The 20,745-nt window shown below is 37.5% G+C and overlaps 1 protein-coding gene across 2 annotated transcripts in view; it reads left to right on the plus strand.

The window, feature by feature from the left end:
- CTDSPL2 (CTD small phosphatase like 2) overlaps window positions 1-19,268 on the plus strand; it is a 106,467-nt gene extending 87,199 nt beyond the window's left edge. For both annotated transcript variants that reach the window (XM_012442202.2, XM_012442203.2), the window contains exons 9-13: window positions 5,019-5,081; window positions 5,186-5,265; window positions 9,311-9,437; window positions 11,150-11,245; window positions 14,272-19,268. In XM_012442202.2, coding sequence (XP_012297625.1) covers window positions 5,019-5,081; window positions 5,186-5,265; window positions 9,311-9,437; window positions 11,150-11,245; window positions 14,272-14,337 — 432 coding nt within the window. In that variant the 3' untranslated portion in view covers window positions 14,338-19,268. The remainder of the gene's footprint in view (window positions 1-5,018; window positions 5,082-5,185; window positions 5,266-9,310; window positions 9,438-11,149; window positions 11,246-14,271) is intronic.
- The last annotated feature ends 1,477 nt before the right edge of the window (window positions 19,269-20,745 follow it).

Here is a 20,745-nt window from a genome sequence, read left to right on the forward strand (position 1 = left end):
CATGCCTGTAGGCCCAGCTACTCAAGAGGCTGGGACAGCAGAATCACTTGAACCTGGGAGGCACAGGTTGCAGTGAGCCTAGACCACACCACTGCACTCCGGCCTGGGCGACAGAGCAAGACTTGGTTTAAAAAAAAACAAATTTCGTATTCATTTTCTATCTAATGTTTAAATTTTCGTACAATCAGTTCACAACACTCTTTTTTTGTTTTTTGGTGAGACTGAGTCTCACTCTGTTGCCCAGGCTAGAGTGCAGCGGCGTGATCTCAGCTCACTGCAACCTCCACCTCCTGGGTTCAAGCAATTCTGCCGTCTCAGCCTCCTGAGTAGCTGGGACTACAGTCACATGCCACCACGTCTGGCTAATTTTTATAGAGGCAAGGTTTCACCATGTTGGTCAGGCTGGTCTCAAACTCCTGACTTCAGGTGATCCACCTGCCTCAGCCTCCCAAAGTGCTGAGATTACAGGTGTGAGCCACCATGCCTGACCCCACAAAATTCTTTAACAGATATTATATTATTCTGATAGATTTTCATTTTAAAAGTTTTGCATAATAAACATGTTCATAAAGCCCTATCTTCAAGTAGTTGTCAATCTTGAATAATATTTTTATATAATTATTTCTTTATTTAGGCATTATTTGTATAGTTTTGATAGTTTTCACAATATATTTGGTTTACTGAGAAAAGATTAAAATTATTTGAACTGTAAATAAAATAGTTATTATAGATTTGAAGGAACATATGTATACTAGACTGAAATGAAGCTATTGGCCTTTGAGAGATTACATGTTTTGAAGAGTTGCACATTTGAAGAAAGTAAAATACTAAGTTGAGAAAGGTGTGGATTAAGTAGATGTAGAAAATGGGAGGTAGGCCAGGCGTGGTGGCTCACACCTGTAATCTCATCACTTTGGAGGCCAAGGCAGGCATATCACCTGAGGTCGGGAGTTCGTGACCAGCTTGACCAACATGGAGAAACCCTGTCTCTACTAAAAATACAAATTAGCTGGGTGTGGTGGCGCATGCGTGTAATCCCAGCTACTCAGGAGGCTGAGGCAGGAGAATTGCTTGAACCCGAGAGGCAGAGGTTGTAGTGAGCCGAGATCATGCCCATTGCACTCCAGCCTGAGCAACAAGAGCAAAACTCTGTCTCAAAAAAAAAAGAAAAAAAAGGGAAGTAGGCAGTCCAGGAAACGAACCTTTGAGAGTAAAATTAGAATAAAAATGGAGCTGATGGCATTTGTGGAATAGATTTTAAAGCATTTGGAGTCATGCCTATATCTGCATCTGTCCGTTTTTATATCTCTGACCTAACACAATAATGTAATGGTAGTCTCAAGTTAAACTCATTGTATTATATGTACATGGCAGATGTTCTTGTTTGTTCTTACCAGACAGTTCTTAATGCTTCTTGACTTGTATATTTCTGTTCACACTTAACTATATCCAAATGAGTTAGACATTGCTGGCCTAACATCTCATCTCTTCTTCTGTTTCTGAGATTTTGCCTTTGCATCACATGGCACAACCCATGTGGCCCTAACCCCAGCCTGGTAACTTTCTACATTTCTTCCCACTTTCCTTCTACTAACCACCTCATTCTCTGCCAGTGTCTTTTAATCCTGAAACACCTTCTTTTCACATGGTGTGTCTGTTCTGAGGAAACTTTTACAATCTACAATTATTATTTCTATTCTCATAGTAAAGAAACACTCTAGCAATATATTCCTTTATCTTCAGTGCCACCTTTTATCCCCAGTAAACAAACACATCTGGAAAGCAATGTCAGATTTTAAGATGCATGTTATATTTAAGTATATTTGAAGTAATAGTATGCATAATGAAGTTACAGCTTTGACCTAATCTGAAAGTCACTGTTTGAGAAGTTGGAATATGTCACTTTTCAACAATGTTCCACTTATTATGCTTGGAAAATATTGTTAACTAGATGTATTCTTGTGCAGTGGAATTGTGTTGTGTTCAAAGGGAATGAATCTTAAAGAGGCCCTGCTTATCTGAGTTTACTGCAGGTTGAGTATCCCCGATTCAAAAAATGCGAAATCTGAAACACCTCAAAATCTGAAATTTATGGCCAGGTGTGGTAATCCCAACACGTTGGGAGGCTGAGGGAGACAGATCAACTTGGTTTGGGAGTTTGAGACCAGCATGGCCAACACAGTGAAACCTGTCTCTACTAAAAATACAAAAATGAGCCAGATGTGGTGGCGCACGCCTGTAACCCCAGCTACTTGGGAGGCAGAGGTTGCAGTTAGCCAGGATCGTGTCACTGCCTCCAGCCTGGGCAGCACAGTGAGACTGTCTCAAAAAAAAAAAAAAAAAAAAGTTCTGAAACTTAGCTGGGTATGATGGTTCATGCCTGTAATCCCAGCACTTTGGGAGGCTAAGGCAATATTGCTTGAGCCTAAGAGTTTGAGACCAGCCTGGGCAACACAGTGAGACAGCGAGAGCCCGTCTTTACAAAAAAAAAAAAAAATTTTTTTTAAGCCAGGCATGGTGTTATGCTCCTGTCATCTCAGCTACGTGGAAGCCTGAGGCAGGAAGATCACTTCAGCCCAGGAGGTCGAGGCTGCAGTGGCCCTGTTTGCAGCACTGCACTCCAACCTGGGCAACAGAGTGAAACCTTGTCTCCCAAAAAAAAAAAAAAAAAAAAAAGGTCTGAAACTTTTTGAGCACTGACATGACGCTCAAAGGAAATGCTCATTGGATCATTTTCCATATTCAGATAAGGGACACTCAACCTGTATATGGAGCAAGTGATTAATAGGAATATTGAAGATAAATCAAAATATTTATATGTATGAGAAAATGAAAGTTTTGGTTACTAACTGCATGTGAATGATGAACACCAGCAACAAGTAAAAGGCTCTGACAGAAAAAGTATTGGCAGACTAGATGGGTTTTTCTCAACCATCACAAATCTGTTTTGAAAAGACTTAAAGTTGATTAAAATGATTTTGTTAGTAAAATAATATATCTAAAAATCTGTTGTTATTTGGCTTACCAAAGAAATAAGATGTGTGTGGTTTTCAATCAAGGCTACAAACTACACTAAATGTTTCAGGATGAGAATATTACAACTGATTAGAAGAGCAACTATAGTTAAATTTTTTAGACCTTATCCTAAATGATGGTAATTGGATACTGAGGATTTGGTTCTTTTTTTCTGCTTTGTGGAGGTGTATGTGGTTTACTTGGTATTTGATCAGTCTAGACTGATAGGATTAGGCCAGGTCAGGTGGCTCACACCTGTGATCCCAACACTTTGGGAAGCAGGCAGATCACTTGAGGTCAGGAGTTTAAGACCAGCCTACCCGATGTGGTGAAACACCATCTCTACTAAAAATACAAAAATAAGCCAGGCGTGGTGGCGCAAGCCTGTAATCCTGACTGCTCCGGAGGCTGAGGCAGGAGAATCACTTGAACCTGGGAGGTAGAGGTTGCATTGAGCTTCTCACAAAAAAAAAAAAAAGACTAATAGGATTAAACAAGTGAACCTTTATCTAGCCTAGAGATGGGAACAGAGTGATATTATTAGCAAAGTAATGATCATTCAAACTTTGTCTACTGGCTGGGCACAGTGACTCATACCTGTAATCCCAGCACTTTGGGAGGCCAAGTAGGGCATATCACCTGATGTCAGGAATTTGAGACCAGCCTGCCCAACATGGTGAAACCCCGTCTCTACTAAAAATACAAAAAATTAGCCGGGTGTGATGGTGAGTGCCTATAGTCCCAGCTACTTGGGAGGCTGAGGCATTACTTGAACCCAGGAGGCAGAGGTTTCAGTGAGCCTAGATCTCACCACTGTACTCCAGTCTGGGGGACAAGAGCAAAACTCCATCTCAAACAAACAAACAAACAAAATTTGTCTTCTAAAGTAGGCAGTTCTTAAGGAAATTCTCTATTTTTCCCTAAAACATTCCCAGAACTAGATTTTTGTCATGGGGGCATTTTCGTGTGCATGTATATGGATACCAGAATTGAAACTCCACTAAGCCTAGATTTGAATTTGTTACTACCACACAGTGTTTTATTTGTTTTTAATCTGAATCCATGAATCTAGTTCAATAAAGACGTGTTATTCATGGTGTCTGAAATTATAATAGTAGTCACCTTTGAGTGAAGTACAGTATTTTTTTTTCTGTAAAATTTTGTCAAAATGAATGCAATTTAGAGGAGTCAGAATGTAAATGGTTTTAATGGTTGCTCATGGCTTTTTGAATATTAGATTATAAGACTACATTAAATGTAGGCAAGAAGACAGACACAGAAATAAGAAAATAATGTATATAAGGCAGCTCTGTGGGTACTGTAGTCTTTCTGATAATGACCCGTAGATTTTGAGAACTGTTGTGTTCGACTGTTAAAATTTTAACCTCAAGTAGCCAATAGTGCTAATTTACATGCCACATCTGAATCTTACACGTAGAATAGCAAGATTGATTTCTGAAAAATGGAGGTTATTTAAACCCACCAGTCAAAATATCTCCTTCTTGGATATTATTTACCTTGTAAATTTAAAATAAAGATTTTTTTAGCAAGTGGTTGTTGAGATGAAATTTTGAGTAATTATTGAGAAACGTCATTGAGACAGGTCAGCTAGAGGTGGATACACAGCCTGCCTAATAATTGGATGGATGCTACCTGGCTGGAAGATGGAGCTTATTGGTGGATCAAAATCTCAGAGGGAAACTTTCTATTTTTAGCTTAAATGTTTATTAAAATTACATTCCATTGAAGTACTGTATGCTATTTTTATTGTTAAAAATGAACTGATCGTCAGTGATTATTATTACACCAAAGAGACTGTTCTAAGTGATCGCTTATATGTGAAATATATTTGGTTTAAGTGGTACTTAGTTAATATTTCTATACTTTAAATTATGAACTTCTTTTATTATAATATATCCAAAGTTAGAATACAGCATACCTTAAAAAGAAATGGTTTCCCATTGTATGTTTATTTGCTGAAACCTATCTTTTTATCTCCTCAGGTTTATGTGAGATTAAGACCATTTTTCAGGGAATTCCTGGAACGAATGTCTCAGATGTATGAGGTAAACATGCTTAAGCCAATTACATATGTATTTTTATTTTATTCAATATAGTACCCATATTTAGACCATGTATAATGATTACTTCTTTTCCCCTGAATTTATAGATCATTCTTTTTACTGCTTCTAAGAAGGTGTATGCAGACAAGTTACTGAACATACTAGACCCTAAAAAGCAACTGGTCAGGTAAATTTAATTAAGAAATAGTGGAAATGTCTGTCACACTGATCTATGAAATTACTGATTCTATATCATTTTAATGGCCATTTTCATTTGGCTGCATATGTGTTGAATGGTGAATATAAATGAACTTTTTAAGCCCCTAAACTCTTTAAAAGAGTTCCTAATGATGGAACTCCAGACAGACGTTCTTTAAAGGATACAAAGATCCAGTGCCTTTATTCACTGTGACATCTATATCCTCATTTCTTTTGGGATTGGGGGAGACAGTGGTTGGGGGTATGTGTGGAATTTTTCCACAATGTGCATGATGTTTCATCTCCATATGTCTCTGAGATAATGCATGTTAATTTACTTTTTAATGGCATAAATAAAAGATAATATTTAGCAGAAAGGATCATATCAAGCTCTTCCTTTTTTTGAAAGCAAATTTATCTTCCATGGAAAGAAAATGTTACATGAATTTGATGAAAAATTACAATGGGTTCAGTCGCTCAGGTTATCCTAACTGGACTCAGTTCCTTGTGTGTGCCCTGAGCCAGCAGATGCAATGTGTTCCTGGTTAGTGGGAGTGCCCTGGGTGATTTTAAAACATTATAATAATTAGTTCCATTATTTTGTCAGCTGAAGTGAGATAGTAAGACTGCAGCAAACTTGCTGCATCCTTTAAAATGAGGGGTTAATCTTTGAGTTTTTGACCAAAAGCTGAGAGAAATGACACAAAAGGCTCATAAAAGCTTCAATAGGGCCCAAGGTGGGCAGATCACCTGAGGTCGGGAGTTCGAGACCAGCTTGACCAACATGGAGAAACCCCATCTCTACTAAAAATACAAAATTAGCTGGGTGTGGTGGCGCATGCCTGTAATCCCAGCTACTCAGGAGGCTGAGGCAGGAGAATTGCTTGAACCTGGAGGTTGTGGAACCAGGTTCCTCCTTGCAGAACCAGGAGGCAGCCATTGCACTCCAGCCTGGGCAACAAGAACAAAACTTTGTGTCAAAAAAGAAAAGGAAAAGAAAAAAAGCTTTAATAGCTGGGTACTAATTTTCTTTCTTTTTTGATACTGATTCTCACCCTGTTTCCCAGATTGGAGTGCAGTTTGGGATCTCCACCTCCTGAGTTCAAGAGATTCTTCTGCCTCAGCCTCTCAAGTAGCTGAGACTACAGGAGCATGCCAGCATGCCTGGCTAATTTTTGTGTTTTTATTAGAGATGGGGTTTCACCATGTTGGCCAGGCTGGTCTTGAACTCCTGACCTCAAGTGATCCACCCACCTCGCCTTCCAAAGTGCTGTGATTATAGTGGTGAACAACACAAGTTCTTCTCTCTTGGAGCTTTTGCTTACTAATGAGGAACGAGTTGATAGTCATGCTATTACAATATGTTATAAATTAATAATCCTCTTTTAAACTAGAGTTATAAAATCTACACACTTGAGGATTTCCATTTGTTTTATCTAGTTCTATTTTGAAAAATCTGAAGCAAAAGCTTTTTGTTTGTTTGTTTGTTTGTTTTTGAGCTGGAGTGTCGCTTTTTCACCCAGGCTGGAGTGCAGTGGCATGATCTCCACTTACTGCAACCTCCTGCTCTCAGGTTCAAGCGATTCTCCTGCCTCAGCCTCCTGAGTAGCTAGGACTACAGACACACGCCACCACACCCTAATTTTTGTATTTCTAGTAGAGATGGAGTTTCACCATGTTGGTCAGGCTGGTTTCGAACTTGTGACTTCATGATCCGCCCGCCTCAGCCTCCCAAAGTGCTTGGATTACAGGCGTGAGCCACCGAGCCCAGCCAACAAAAGCTTTTCAAACAGTAGATTGTGAGTGCTATGGGGAATTGTCTATGTCGGTGACAAGGTAAACTCTAAGAAATTCCTGTGATCTCTAAATCTCATGAGGTTGTTTTTTTTTTTTTTTTTTTTTTTTTTTGAGACAGAGTTTTGCTCTTGTTGCCTAGGCTGGAGTGCAATGGCGCAATTTTTCGGCTCACTGCAGCCTCCGACTCTCAGGTTCAAGTGATTCTCCAGCCTCAGCCTCCCAGATAGCTGGGATAACAGCCATGCGCCACCTGGCTAGTTTTGTATTTTTAGTAGAGACTGGGTTTTTCCATGTTGGTCAGGCTGGTCTCGAACTCCCGACCTCAGGTGATCCACCTGCCTCAGCCTCCCACAGTGCTGGGATTACAGGCGTGAGCCACTGCGCCCAGTCAGTCCCATGAGTTGTTAATGCAAATTTACTCACATGGATGATCTGCTCTGTGATGACTGGTACCAATAGTTTTTTTCCTACAAATGCATTCATCAGGATATTCCCAGATTTTAGAAAAAATGCAGATACATGCTATAACACTCTCATGTTCCTGAATAATTGAAAGGTTTTTAGTCTAATATAATTTCAGTAACTGTACTATCCACGCACAGATTCAGTTGTCTCCTGTCTTAGTGAGTTTGCCACTATTGATGAAGAGGCATCAACAGTGACTTGAATTTACATGCTGTACCTGCCTTTCCAATTTCCTCAGATCCACATGTTTATAGAAATAAAACAGGGAATCCTATTTAGGCCCAAATCAAGGCTTGAATTAATTTACCTAGTCTTTTTTTTTTTTTTTTTTTTTTTCCCCCAAGTAGAACTGACTTTAAACCTTCCAAGGGCCAGGTGATCATTTGACTGTGATTATTAAAGTTATTCCTTATAATAAGGGGGAAAGAACTGCTTATACATTTTATCCATTTGTTAAATTCTTCCTTTTTGCTATAACGACTGGCACTGATAATTTTAAGATTGAGTTTTTATTTGTGTGTGTGTATATGTAGATTTTGCTTATTCTTGGTAGCACTGTGACAGATTTTGTGGGTAGAAAATATCTGTTTCTTGAAACTGCGTAATTTAAAATACAGGTGCAAATAGGTCCTAGGTTTTGCAAAATTGTTAGTGTAATTAAAACACAGGAAGACGGCCGGGCGTGGTGGCTCACACCTGTAATCCAAGCACTTTGGAGGCCAAGGCGGGTGGATCACCTGAGGTCGGGAGTTCAAGACCAGCCTGACCAACATGGTGAAACCTCGTCTTAAAAAAAAGACACAGGAAGACAATTTACCAATTATTAGTAACACTTTATACAGAATAGAGTATCAAGGTAGAAAAAAATTATTGTATGTATCAGTTATTAATAATGTTCAGAGACTAATATTTTGAGTATAAGTTGAGATTATAATAATTACTCTAGTATTTATTGTAAAACCTTTAATAGCTTTCTAAAATGATGTAGCATTTTTCAATTTGGGTGAAACATTAGTTTACATTTATAATACTTAAATCTGAATTCCTCATTTTATTTCATCTCTTTTTTCAAATGATCATACACATACACTAAAAGAAATAAGGGTGTTTAGGAAAGGTTGAAATGATGGAATGTTTTGGTCTTAGGACCTTTTCTCAGAAATTATAAGAAAATCTAAAGAGCACTTTTTAAAATGCCAACACAAAAACATTCCTTCTTATATTTTCTATTCTGGCATGTACAGGGATAGGGAGGCTGTGTGGTCCACTGGTTAGAGCCAAGATCTGGGAGCCAGGAGGATCCTGGGTTCCAATGCGGGGCTAACCACTGACTTACTGTGTGACCTTGGGCAAGTCACTTGACCTCCTTGTGCCTCAGTCAACCATCTGGAAAATTGGTTAAAAAGCAGGACCTCGCTGACAACCAGATGCTGCATCTGAGCTGAGCTTTCCTGGGTAAATAAATTACAAAAACAATTTAGAGTTTTTAATCCCCCTTTATAATTTAATAATAACATTTTGGGATAAACTGGAGTTAAAGCATAGTAATATTTGGTTGTAAACTTTCAATAATTGCTAAGAATTTTTATAATAAAATGGCAGCCCACAGAGCTTAGGCCCATATTTGTGTTTGATTTTCCTTCATGAGAGAAAATAATATGGCTTAACCTATAAAGCCTATGGTATATATATATGTGTGTATATGTCGTACTTTTTAGAAAGTTTTGTTTTGTTTGTTTGTTTTGTTAATTTGTTTTTATTTTTATGTTTAGGCACCGGCTTTTCCGTGAACATTGTGTTTGTGTACAAGGAAACTATATAAAGGACTTAAATATTCTTGGAAGAGATCTTTCAAAAACTATAATAATTGACAACTCACCACAAGCCTTTGCATATCAGGTAGGAAGAAAGTTCATAAACTCAGATTCGAAAAAATGCAATGAAGACACATGCTGCCAAACAATATGATGGGAGAAGAAGAAGAGAATTTTCACTGGTGGAACTTCCCTTTAATGTATCACTTTTTTAGCATTAGAAGTGACAAAGTGCTATATTTCTGGAAAATTTTTACTTAAATGACATGCAGCATAAATGAAGAAAAATCTGAGTAGTAAATCTGAATAAGAAAACTATAAGTATCATTCAATAGCATTCTAATCAGTTATTAAGTCAGTAATTAATCAGTAATTTAATCATAAACATATTTGAGTGCTATAGTTAGCTTAACTATGTTCTGGTCTGCTTATTTGGTTTAATATTCTGAAATACTTTCTTAGACTATTTTGTCAATATATTTGTACCCTTTGTTAATATTTCTTTGATGTATAACTACAACTATAGATGAATCATTCTTTCAAGATATATTTTAGATTATGAATATGTCCATGTAATATTTTTTGTTTGGTTTGTGTGTGTGTGTGTGTGTGTGTGTGTGAGAGAGAGAGAGAGAGAGAGAGACAGAGACAGAGAGAGAGACGGAGTTTCACTCTTGTTGCTTAGGCTGGAGAGTGCAGTGGCATAATCTCAGCTCACTGCAATCTCTGCCTCCTGGGTTCAAGTGATTTTCCTGGCTTTGCCTCCTGAGCAGCTGGCACTACAGGTGTGCGCCACTACACCTGGCTAATTTTTTTGTATTTTTAGTAGAGATGGGGTTTTGCTATGTTGGCCAGGATGGTCTTGAACTCCTGACCTAAGGTGATCCACCTGCCTCAGCCTCCCAGTGTGCTGGGATTACAGGCGTGAGCCACCGCACCCAGCCCCATGTGATATAATTTCTTAGATTTGCTTCACAATAAGCCAGTCCAGAATAGGGATGATGGAAAGTGGATTGGCATATAAACATGATTTGTCCTTCTGTGTTTCAAAATGTCTATAATAAAAAGAAAACAAAGGAAAAATTGTATATGATATTAAGTTATATTTAGTTCCTTTTGTTTACACTTAAAAATGTCTTTAAGAATTTCATCTTGGTTCTTAGATAAAATGACATCAGTTATTCTCCATCTCATACACAACATTTAGCCTAAATTTTGAAATATTTTATCCCAGAGATTATTCATCATAAAATAAATACGGCTTGCATCTTGTTTTTAGGCTCCTTTTCAATGAAATGCCATTGAGTTAATTTGTTCTATATTTCAGGTTATCATCCTACTTGTTGAGAATAGAATAATGAATGGGAGAGATATATGGTCACTGTATTTAAGGAAAAAAAAAGTATAGGCTTTCCAATATTCTCTTTACATTGGTGGTATCCCATCTTTCACAGTGCCTACCTAGCATTGTATAATTGTGACTATTTCTGGAAGAAATTAAGGAATATTTTAGTTATATTAATGATTCTTGTAAAATGTATTTTAAAGGAAATTTCTTGTTTAACTTTATATAATCTGAGAAGAAATGATACTAAAACACCAATAGGCTTCAGTTTAATTTATTATCATCTGTCTCTTGAGCTATTAAGTTATCAAACAAAGGTCTGGTGGCATTGCTGTTCAAAGGATCTTTTAAATCAGTGTTTACTTAAAAAATCTTTTGTTTATTTTTTAACTTTTTCCAAACTAGGCAAAATATAAGTAAAAGAGGATTTAATTACTTATTTATTGTTTTAGCTTTCTAATGGAATCCCTATAGAAAGTTGGTTTATGGATAAAAATGACAATGAACTCCTAAAATTGATTCCATTCCTGGAGAAGCTTGTAGAACTGGTAAGTATAGCTTATCTTTTTCTGTTGTGTTTTTGTTAGCTCACCTATATTGAAATAAGTCTTTTTAAATGTCTTTGCTTTGTGTATACTGAATTACAAAGTCAACTGTGAGCCAGGTCACAGGTGCCATCACATACGCCTCTGTAGTGCCAGTTACTTTAGAGGCTGAGGCAGGAGGATTGCTTGAGCTTAGGAGTTTGAGGTCATAGTAGGCAACATGGTAAGACTCTGTCTCTTTAAAAAATAATATTGATGATGATAATAAAGTCATCTGTCATGGGAGGTAAGGGCAAAGGTTGAAAAAGATTTATGTGCATTTTCAAATTTTTTTGTTTTTTGAGGAAGAGTCTCGTCTGTCACCCAGGCTGGAGTGTAGTAGCACAATCACTGCACACAGCAAGTAGCCTTGACTTCCTGGGCTCAATCCATTCTCCTGCCTCAGCATCCTGGGTAGCTGTGAATATAGGTATGTGTCACCACGCCTGGCTAGTTTTTGTAATTTTTGTAGAGATGGGATTTCACCATGTTGCCCAGACTGGTCTCAAACTCACGGGCTCAAATGATCTGCCCATCTTAGCCTCCCATAATGCTAGGATTACAGATGTGAGCCACCATGCCCAACCACATTTTCAGACTTTATATATTATATTAAAATTATACTTACCAGTATTTAAGAATTTATAGATTGAATATCTTTACTATTTCAGTGGTCTTTCTTTTACAAGTTGCTAAGCAGTTGTATTAGAAATAACATTAAATTGGCCGGGCATGGTGGCTCACACCTGTAATCCCAACACTTTGGGAGGCCAAGGTGAACAGATCACTTGAAAACAGGAGGTCAAGATCAGTGTGGCCCACATGGTGAAACCCCCATCTCTACCAAGAATACAAAAATTAGCTGGGCACGGTGGTGAGCACCTATAATCCCAGCTACTCTGGAGGCTGTGGCAGGAGAATCACTTGAACCTGGGAGGTGAAGATTGTAGTGAGCCAAGATTTCACGACTGCACTGCAGCCTGGGCAACAGAGTAAGACTCTGTCTCAAAAAAAAAAAAAAAAAAAGGGCCGGGCGCGGTGGCTCACGCCCGTAATCCCAGCACTTTGGGAGGCCGAGGCGGGTAGATCACGAGGTCAAGAGATTGAGACCATCCTGGTCAACATGGTGAAACCCCGTCTCTACTAAAAATACAAAAAATTACCTGGGCATGGTGGCGCGTGCCTGTAATCCCAGCTACTCAGGAGGCTGAGGCAGGAGAATTGCCTGAACCCAGGAGGCGGAGGTTGCAGTAAGCCGAGATCGCGCCATTGCACTCCAGCCTGGGTAACAAGAGTGAAACTCTGTCTCAAAAAAAAAAAAAAAAATTGAATTTTTCATTTTGGTCTTATAATTCACATCTAGAATTAATGCTTATGCCACTGAAACTTTATTCTGGGAATTATATTTCTATATCACATGGAACACTTAGCTTTAAAGACTGTAGAAAGTAGAATTCCCTTTTACCTATCTTGGTTTGGTCTCTTGCTTAATTATTCAGACTTTGACTGGGCATAGTGGTATATACCTATATAATCCCACCCCTTTCCTTTCCTTTTTCCGTTTCTTTCCTTCCTTCCTTCTCCTTTCTTCTCCTTCCCTCCCTCCTTCTCCTTCCCTCCCTCCCTCCCTCCCTCCTTCTTTCAAGACAGGGTCTTACTCTGTCTTTTGCCCAGGCTGGAGTGCAGTGGCGCAATCTTGACTCACTGCAGCCTCTGCCTCCCATGTTCAAGCGATTCTTGTGTCTCAGCCTTCCAGCTTCCAACTAGCTGGAATTACAGGCACCCACCATCATGCCTGGCTGATTTTTTGTATTTTTAATAGAGATAGGGTTTTGCCATGTTGCCCAGGCTGGTCTAGAACTCCTGACCTCAGGTAATCCACCTTCCTCAGCCTCCCAAAGTGCTTGGGAGTACAGGCATGATCCCACCATTTGGGACCCCACCATTTTGGAAGCCTAGGTGGGAGGATTGCTTGAGGCCAGGAGTTTGAGACCAGCCAGGGGAATATAGTGGGACCTCATCTCTACAAAAATAAATAAGTAAATATAAAAATTAGCTAAGCATTGTGGCATTTGCGTATAATTCCAGTTACTCAAGAGACTGAGGTAGGAGGATTGCTTGAGCCCAGAAATTTGAGGCTCCAACGAGCCAGGATCATGCCACTGCATTCCAGCGGGGGTGAAAGAGCAAGACCCTATCATGCATTCATTCATTCATTCAAATAACTAAATAAATAAGTAAATCTTCTTGAGAGGCCAAGGTGGGTGGATGACCGGAGGTCAGGAGTTCAAGACCAGCCTGGCCAACACGGTGAAACCTGGTCTCAACAAAAAAATTAGGTGTGGTGGCAGGCACCTATAATCCCAGGTATTTGGGAAGCTGAGGCACAAGAATTGCTTGAACCCGGGAGGCAAAGATTGCAGTGAACCAAGATTGTGCCATTGCACTCCAGCCTGGCTACAGAGCCGAGACTCTGTCTCAAAAACACAACAACAGAAAAATAGCTGGGGGCGGTGGCTCATCCCTGTAATCCTACCACTCTGGAAGGCTGAGGCAGGTGGATCACCTGAGGTCAGGAGTTCGAAACCAACATGACCAACATGGTGAAACCCCCTTCTCTACGAAACAACACAAAAATTAGCTGGGCATGGTGGCAGGCACCAGTAATCCTAGCTACTCGGGCTGAGGCAGGACAATCACTTGAACCCGGGAGGCAGAGGTTGCAGTGAGCCAGATCATGCCATCGTACTCCAGCTGTGCAACAGAGCAAGACTCCGTTTCAAAAATTAAAATTAAAATAAAATAATCTTTAGTGAAATTTTTTAAATCTAAATTTAACTGCATCTTTGTAGTATCTCTATTTGGTAAACAAAATATGTTGTAAAATAAAAACTGATGTTTTCTCTGCAAGGTAAGAATATCAGTGTTATGATGATCATATCTTTCAAACTATATGCCTTTTTAAAAATTGTCTTTTTTTTTCCACACAGAATGAAGATGTTCGACCACACATCAGAGACAGATTTCGCTTGCATGATTTGCTGCCCCCAGATTAAGTATAAAGACTTGTCAAATCACTGAAGGGGGAGAGAATGCAGGACCCTTTTGGACTAAGACAAAAACATTGCCATTACTGTTGAAATTTTGCATTTTTGTACCCCGTCTTGCTTTTCTTATCTTTGGTGCCCAATAATAATCAAGGGTTACAGAAAGAGACTTTATCTATCTCAGATTGAATACATACAGTAGGTAGGCTAAAACAGAAGAGTCTTTAGAACTAGTGCAACTCCAGTGAAATTTTTTTATGTACAGGACATCTGCAGTTTATAAAGAATTCTGTTTCTGCCACCAGCAGTTTGACCTGTAGACACACAGGATTTTATGATAATAACAGAGATGAAAATGGACTTTTATTTTCTCTCTGTTTGGTGCTCTAAGTGGGTTTGTAGCCACTTTTCTGTTACTTTATGATTCTCATTTCAACAGGAATGGCCAGTAAATGTTGTTTTATTTTTCCTGTTAAGGTTTATAACCTTTTTACATTTTTGACCTGTATTAGATTAGAATTTCATTATGCATTCCTTTTAGTTGAGGCGCTTCATAGTTTTCTGGAGATAGTCCATTTTTAGTTTTTTATTATACATTTGAATGGCCGTTTTCCTGCTTTGTCTGCCTGCATATTGTATTGTATATTTGTTTAAAAATATTCTCTACTTTTAGTCCATGTAAGTTTCATTTAGAAAGACATGCATTTATATTTTGTTTCTGTAATATTCTACTGTAGGTGAAATCTTTTCAAAAATCAAGAGACTGGGTAGATAAGAATATATGAATGACTAATATACAAAAGATTTAAACCATTGTGATGGTGTGTATTCTCAAATGGTAATATCTTGCAATGGCACACAGATTTAATGGATAAAGGTATACCTCAGACTTCACTGTGCTCACAAATATTTGAGGAGAAAGTTTGGTCACCTGTTTGGCTTGATTTAGTTACTGCTGCCTTTGGTTTTCTCCAGGAATGAAGTATTCAGCACAGTGACTCAGTATTTTTAGTTATTTTGCATGGGCTGGTAGTACCTCTGTTATGCTCTCAGTTACAATCAATTTAAAACTGTGTAACAGTCTTGGTACCTAACAGTAGCTATGCATAATCCTGTGGCACAGTACACTCCCAAGCCACCAATGCAGTTAATATGCTCTCATAGTGGTTTTTCTATGCTATATGAAAATAGTCTTCAAGCCTTGGTTCTTAAATGCAGCTACCACAAGAGGTTGATATTTTTATAGTGGCGTGTAATCTCCTTTTCGGGAGGCTTTTTATGGAAGGTAGAATTTGTAAAAGTTCATATGCTTTGCCTCTCAACTGCATTAACATGCCACAGGCTCAGACTGTTTTTGTGTAAAGGATGTCAAAGAACGGCACTTTTTCTAAAGAGAAGTTTGATATTTTGTATGCTTGTTAAGAAAGTACAGTATTGGAAATTAAAGGTGGACAACTGATAATTGAGGAGTATGTCAATTAATTTTTTATGTATATTACCTGTTTACTTGTACAACTTACTGTACAAATTACATGCAGCTTCATTTTCAAATGAATCCTTAAAATAAGGAAACCTTTTTAGGAAAACATTTAATTTTTATATCTTTGATTTTAAAGGCATGAGTTATGTCAATTTTCAGTGTATTAATGAAGATTTTAACTTTTCATCAGGTTGAGTGTTTTCTTACTATATTATCTGTTGTGTATGTAGTTAGCCTATTGTGTCACTGAACTGTTTAAAAATCTAGCATGTAGAGCAAGCCTGTTTTGTGGAAAATCCTTATTCATTAAAAAAGTAATCATGGCAGATTTTCTGCAAAAAAAAAAAGCATTTGCAATTCAGAATACTGATTTTTTTAGTTTTATTTAAAGAAAGGTATTTTGCTTGCAGGAAAAAAATACTACAGATTCATTTTAATGAGAATCTTTGAAATGTATTTATCTTTAGGGCATCTGGGCATCTTTATGCTGTTTGTCTTCTGTCTTTCTTGAAATAAAATGTACATACGTTACCTTTACATATGCTCTTGCTCAAAATTGTGAACCTAGTTACATTTCTCCCTGCTCCCTTCCTTTTTATGCTCAAACAGCGAAACCCAAAACTTATATAAGATCTGAACTTTCAGCATGCATTCTGATTGCTGAAAGTTTTCCTGATTTAGTCCATTCTCAAAGGGCTTTCCCATACTAAAGGGAAATGTTAAGCACCTATACTATTGTGCCTGTGGGCACTGCAGTAATAAACGCCAACTTTTAGACTAATCATCTTTTATCAATGATAAAGTTGTTTTCAGTCCCATGCTAGGTGAGTTCCTTTAAGTTAGCTGATACAAGCATAAGAAGCTTCTATAAAGAAATAAGTTAAGGAAAATTTTATATGGCTTGAGAAAATTTCTTGAGACCAAATTAATATATTTTTTCTTCATTACTTTGAGTCATTTTAAATTTGTTAATACAAAATTTAAGATGATTTACAGAGACAATTTAGCCAGCTTCCTTTCACCTTAATATAATGTTTTGTCTTCCCATTATCCTTTCTTTTCTTTATCTGTTGGTAGACGTAGAGTACTTCCATTTAGTTCATTGGAGGTGTATATTTTTTAAATTGAAATGTGCCCAGCCCCTTCAGCTCACACAGGAACCATGAACTCTTAAAAAAAAAAAAAGACTAGTAAATGCAGGAGAGGTGGATATCTGATGAGACTCAGCGAAAGTGACCTGTATACACATTGCAACTCTGGAGTACATATTAAAGTTGTGCTATTTCCAGTGGTAAATGTCTGACTTTTAAGACATTCTTTTAAATTTGTATCATTGTTAGGATGTTTTAATCAGTTGTTTTTTAATTCTATGTAATATATGTGGCCCTTATCAAATTTATATCACCATTATTTCTCCTTGTGTCCTAAGAGAATTCATGACAATTCGTAACCATAAATTGTTTTATATTGCTAGTATGTATATTTATTTTTACCCAATGGCTTTATCTGTTTCCCAATATTTATTTGGGATTTGTTGAAAGCATTGTGTAACTTCTATAAACGGCTGTTTTCTTGTAACTGTCAGTGAAATGAATGTGTACATTGTTTTTTTGTATTTCTTTGTTTTTTGGTTTTTGGTTTTTTTGGGTTGGTTTTTTTTTCCCCCAAAGGGTTAACATAGAATGGTTTTTTTTTTTTTTTTTTTTTAATTATCTTTGGCCAGTGACTTTTTCAGCTAGATCTTACTTTCATTCAGCCTTCTAAAGAAGTTTGTTTCTCATTGTTTTGTTCCGTCAACTTGCCTGAAAAACAGAGACTTCATCTCATCAACGAAGAAAGCATTTCATTATTCCTACAAATCTTTCCTGCGAGCACAGAATTCTTCATAAGGACCAGATCTCTTCCATGTCTGTGTCAATCACATAAAGCTAAAATGTAAAGGACATTGAAGCCTTTATTTAATTGTACTAATATGATGGCGTTATATGCTACATCATTAGCTACTTAAGGTTTTCTGACCTGACTTCTCTTTGTCTTCCTAGGTATTTATTTGTTATCTCTTTTAATCTTGTGTATCTAAATTAACTTAGTTAATAGTTACCCACCGAATAACTATGCCAAGCAACTAGTAAAGAATGTTTATTTTATTTCCCCTTATAGGGGAAGAGTGGACTGGGAACAAAAATGTATGGGCCAAAAGGCCTTAGGTTGTCATTCATTCACTTTCTTATTCCTCTCATGAGCTATATTTGAGTATGGTATTTTTTTAGTGTTGATGTGCTTATGTCATTACTTCTCATGTCTTCCCCTGAGTTGAAAGCCTACAACGAACCTGTATAAAATACATTTAAGAATCTTCAGAATAAGAACCACAAACTCAGTATCTTATATTTAAATACTTCTTAAGTTATTATTGGAATCCAAGCCTCACTAGGATACATTTTTATAAAATGTTTCTCTGTATCTTGAATTGAAATTACTTGCCCAGAGGCAAGAGTTTTGGGGATAAACACAATTTGAGATCTTTTTTTTAAAAAAGGGCAGCCAGGGAGGGGAGGGGGAGAGTGACAAATTTATACTAGTTAGGTTATGGTTTTCATATTAGTATTTTAAGATACATTAGTTGGTTCCCAGAACTGACCATTAGAATTACTATGAGGAGCTCTTAAGATAGATTCCTGGGGCCTACCCCTGGAAAATTGTCCCACTGGATCTCCAGTGGGGCTTGAGAGTTCTGGGTTGTTTTTGTTGTTGTTGTTTTGTTTTGTTTGTTTGTTTGTTTCTTAAAAAATCTCTCCTGGTGATTCTAATAGCCAGTATTGGGAAATCGATGTTTTAGGTAAATGTGCACTGGTCTGATAGTAGACAACAAAATTAAAGTTTACCAGACATCTCTTTGTGGTATAGAGTTGTTTTGTTGTTGTTGTTGTTGTTGTTGTTTTTTAAACTGGGACCAGATTTCACAGAGCTTATTCAAGATACATGGAGGAATAATAAAGAAGATTGAGGCTACTGCTCATTATCATTTTTGTCTTTCATACTTTTTTAAGAGTTTGCATTTCTAAGACTTGGAATAGTTGACCATATACATAGCTAAAGGACATGTCCCTGAATGAGACCATTATATATATTATCTGTAAAATATTTAACTATTTTTTTATTTTATAAATATTTGTAGAAATAAGCAATGAAATACTACTTTCATCTTTTGAAATGGGATTTTTCAAGGCAGTGTCCTTTTGGCATTAAGGTAGAGGGGAGTTAATATTCTCTCTGCCTGTTTCCACGTGAATCAGTATAAAGTCATGGACATTTAAAAATCTCAATTTAACTTCTACTTATTTACTATGCAGTATAGCCATGAACAAGTAATGTAGATTTAGTTTTCTCATCTTCAAATGCCCTGATCACCCTACCTCACAGGGTTGTTGTGGGGATAAATAAAACTTTTATGGAAGCACTTTTTTTTTTTGATATTTTATCAGCCATCAGAAACAATATAATTTCTAACAACTTATATTTGTATAGTGCTGTTTTTACAAGCCTGTCTTTTTTTTCACATTACTTTCCCTTTTGATGTTGAAAAATATAAAGGAAACTGAGACTTAAGAAAGCTGTGACTCAAGACTGCAGCTCCTCTGGGAGACTTGAATTTAATCACTATAATATTCTATTTCCCAATGCCTGGGCATTGTGTATGACTATGTTTGTGCATGAATACAAAGCTTTCTCAAGTTTATAAGTCAGTTCACCTAAAAAAAAATCTTATAAAATGTAAGGAATATATAGTGGTACAAACTAGACCTACAGGTAATAATCCATTTTAAACTAGAAGGAAATTTCAGGTTCTAGGTGTACCTCTATTTTACACACTTTTCCCAAGGTCACAGAGCTAGGACTAGATTGTAGGTCTGTTAATTACCATTATTCACAGTAATGATTTAAAAGGAAGGGCATTCTTTATTGCTGGAACTACTGTGAGCGGAGGTGAAATTTGAGGATACCAACCAGAATAAAAGGAGTTGGTTTTTAAAAGGAGAGATAAGATGGCAAGAGTGAACCAGATTATAGTGAGCTAAGCTGAGGAATTTATACTTCATGTATGGGCTAAAATACATACAAAAATGTATGGGCTAAAGTAATGATTGCTATCACTATAGCATAATAGCACTGATCCCATCCCAGTTTTTGTGATGAGACTGATAGCTGTTTTCCCTAAGCTCCAAAGGAATTTTATGCGCACACAGTTTTGAAAGCCACTGCAGTAATCCTCGAAAAATAAATGATTGCAGTATTAACTTTCTATTCAGGCAGATAGTTGACTTGAGAGCATGATCAATTAAAGCATGAATGAAAGCATGAAGTTCAGAGTCAAAATTAAATTCAAGTCCCTGAAAACCTAGCCACTTACTAAGCAAGAGGGTTCCTATCTTTCAGAATAGTAAGGATCAAATGAAACATCAAAGCATGTTATAAACCATAAAGCAATATACAAGTAACAGAATGAAGATGTTAAAGCAGCTAATTATTTGAAGGAGGGATGAGAACTATACACGCGGTTCTGAGAGATGTCAAGAAGGCAGGAATGAGCAGTAGAATCAGGATACTGTAATACCACGAAACCATAGGTGGTCAGGGAGGGTTTTTAAGAAACACATAGCAGTAGGTTGCATTTTTAAAGAGAGCTCTTACGCCAGGCACGGTGGTTCACACCTGTAATCCCAGCCGTTTGGGAGGCCAAGGCGGGCGAATCACAAGGTCAGGAGTTTGAGACCAGCCTGGCCAAATGGTGAAACCCCGTCTCTACTAAAAATAGAAAAAGTTAGCTGGCTGTAGTGGTGGGTGCCTGTAATCCCAGCTACCTGGGAGGCTGAGACAGGAGAATCACTTGAGTCCGGGGGCCAGAGGTTGCAGTGAGCTGAGATTGCACCACTGCA

The sequence above is a fragment of the Aotus nancymaae genome, unplaced genomic scaffold, assembly GCF_030222135.1.
Source record: "Aotus nancymaae isolate 86718 unplaced genomic scaffold, 86718_ANA_hifiasm-v0.15.2.pri h1tg000062l, whole genome shotgun sequence".
NCBI classification, from domain to species: domain Eukaryota; kingdom Metazoa; phylum Chordata; class Mammalia; order Primates; family Aotidae; genus Aotus; species Aotus nancymaae.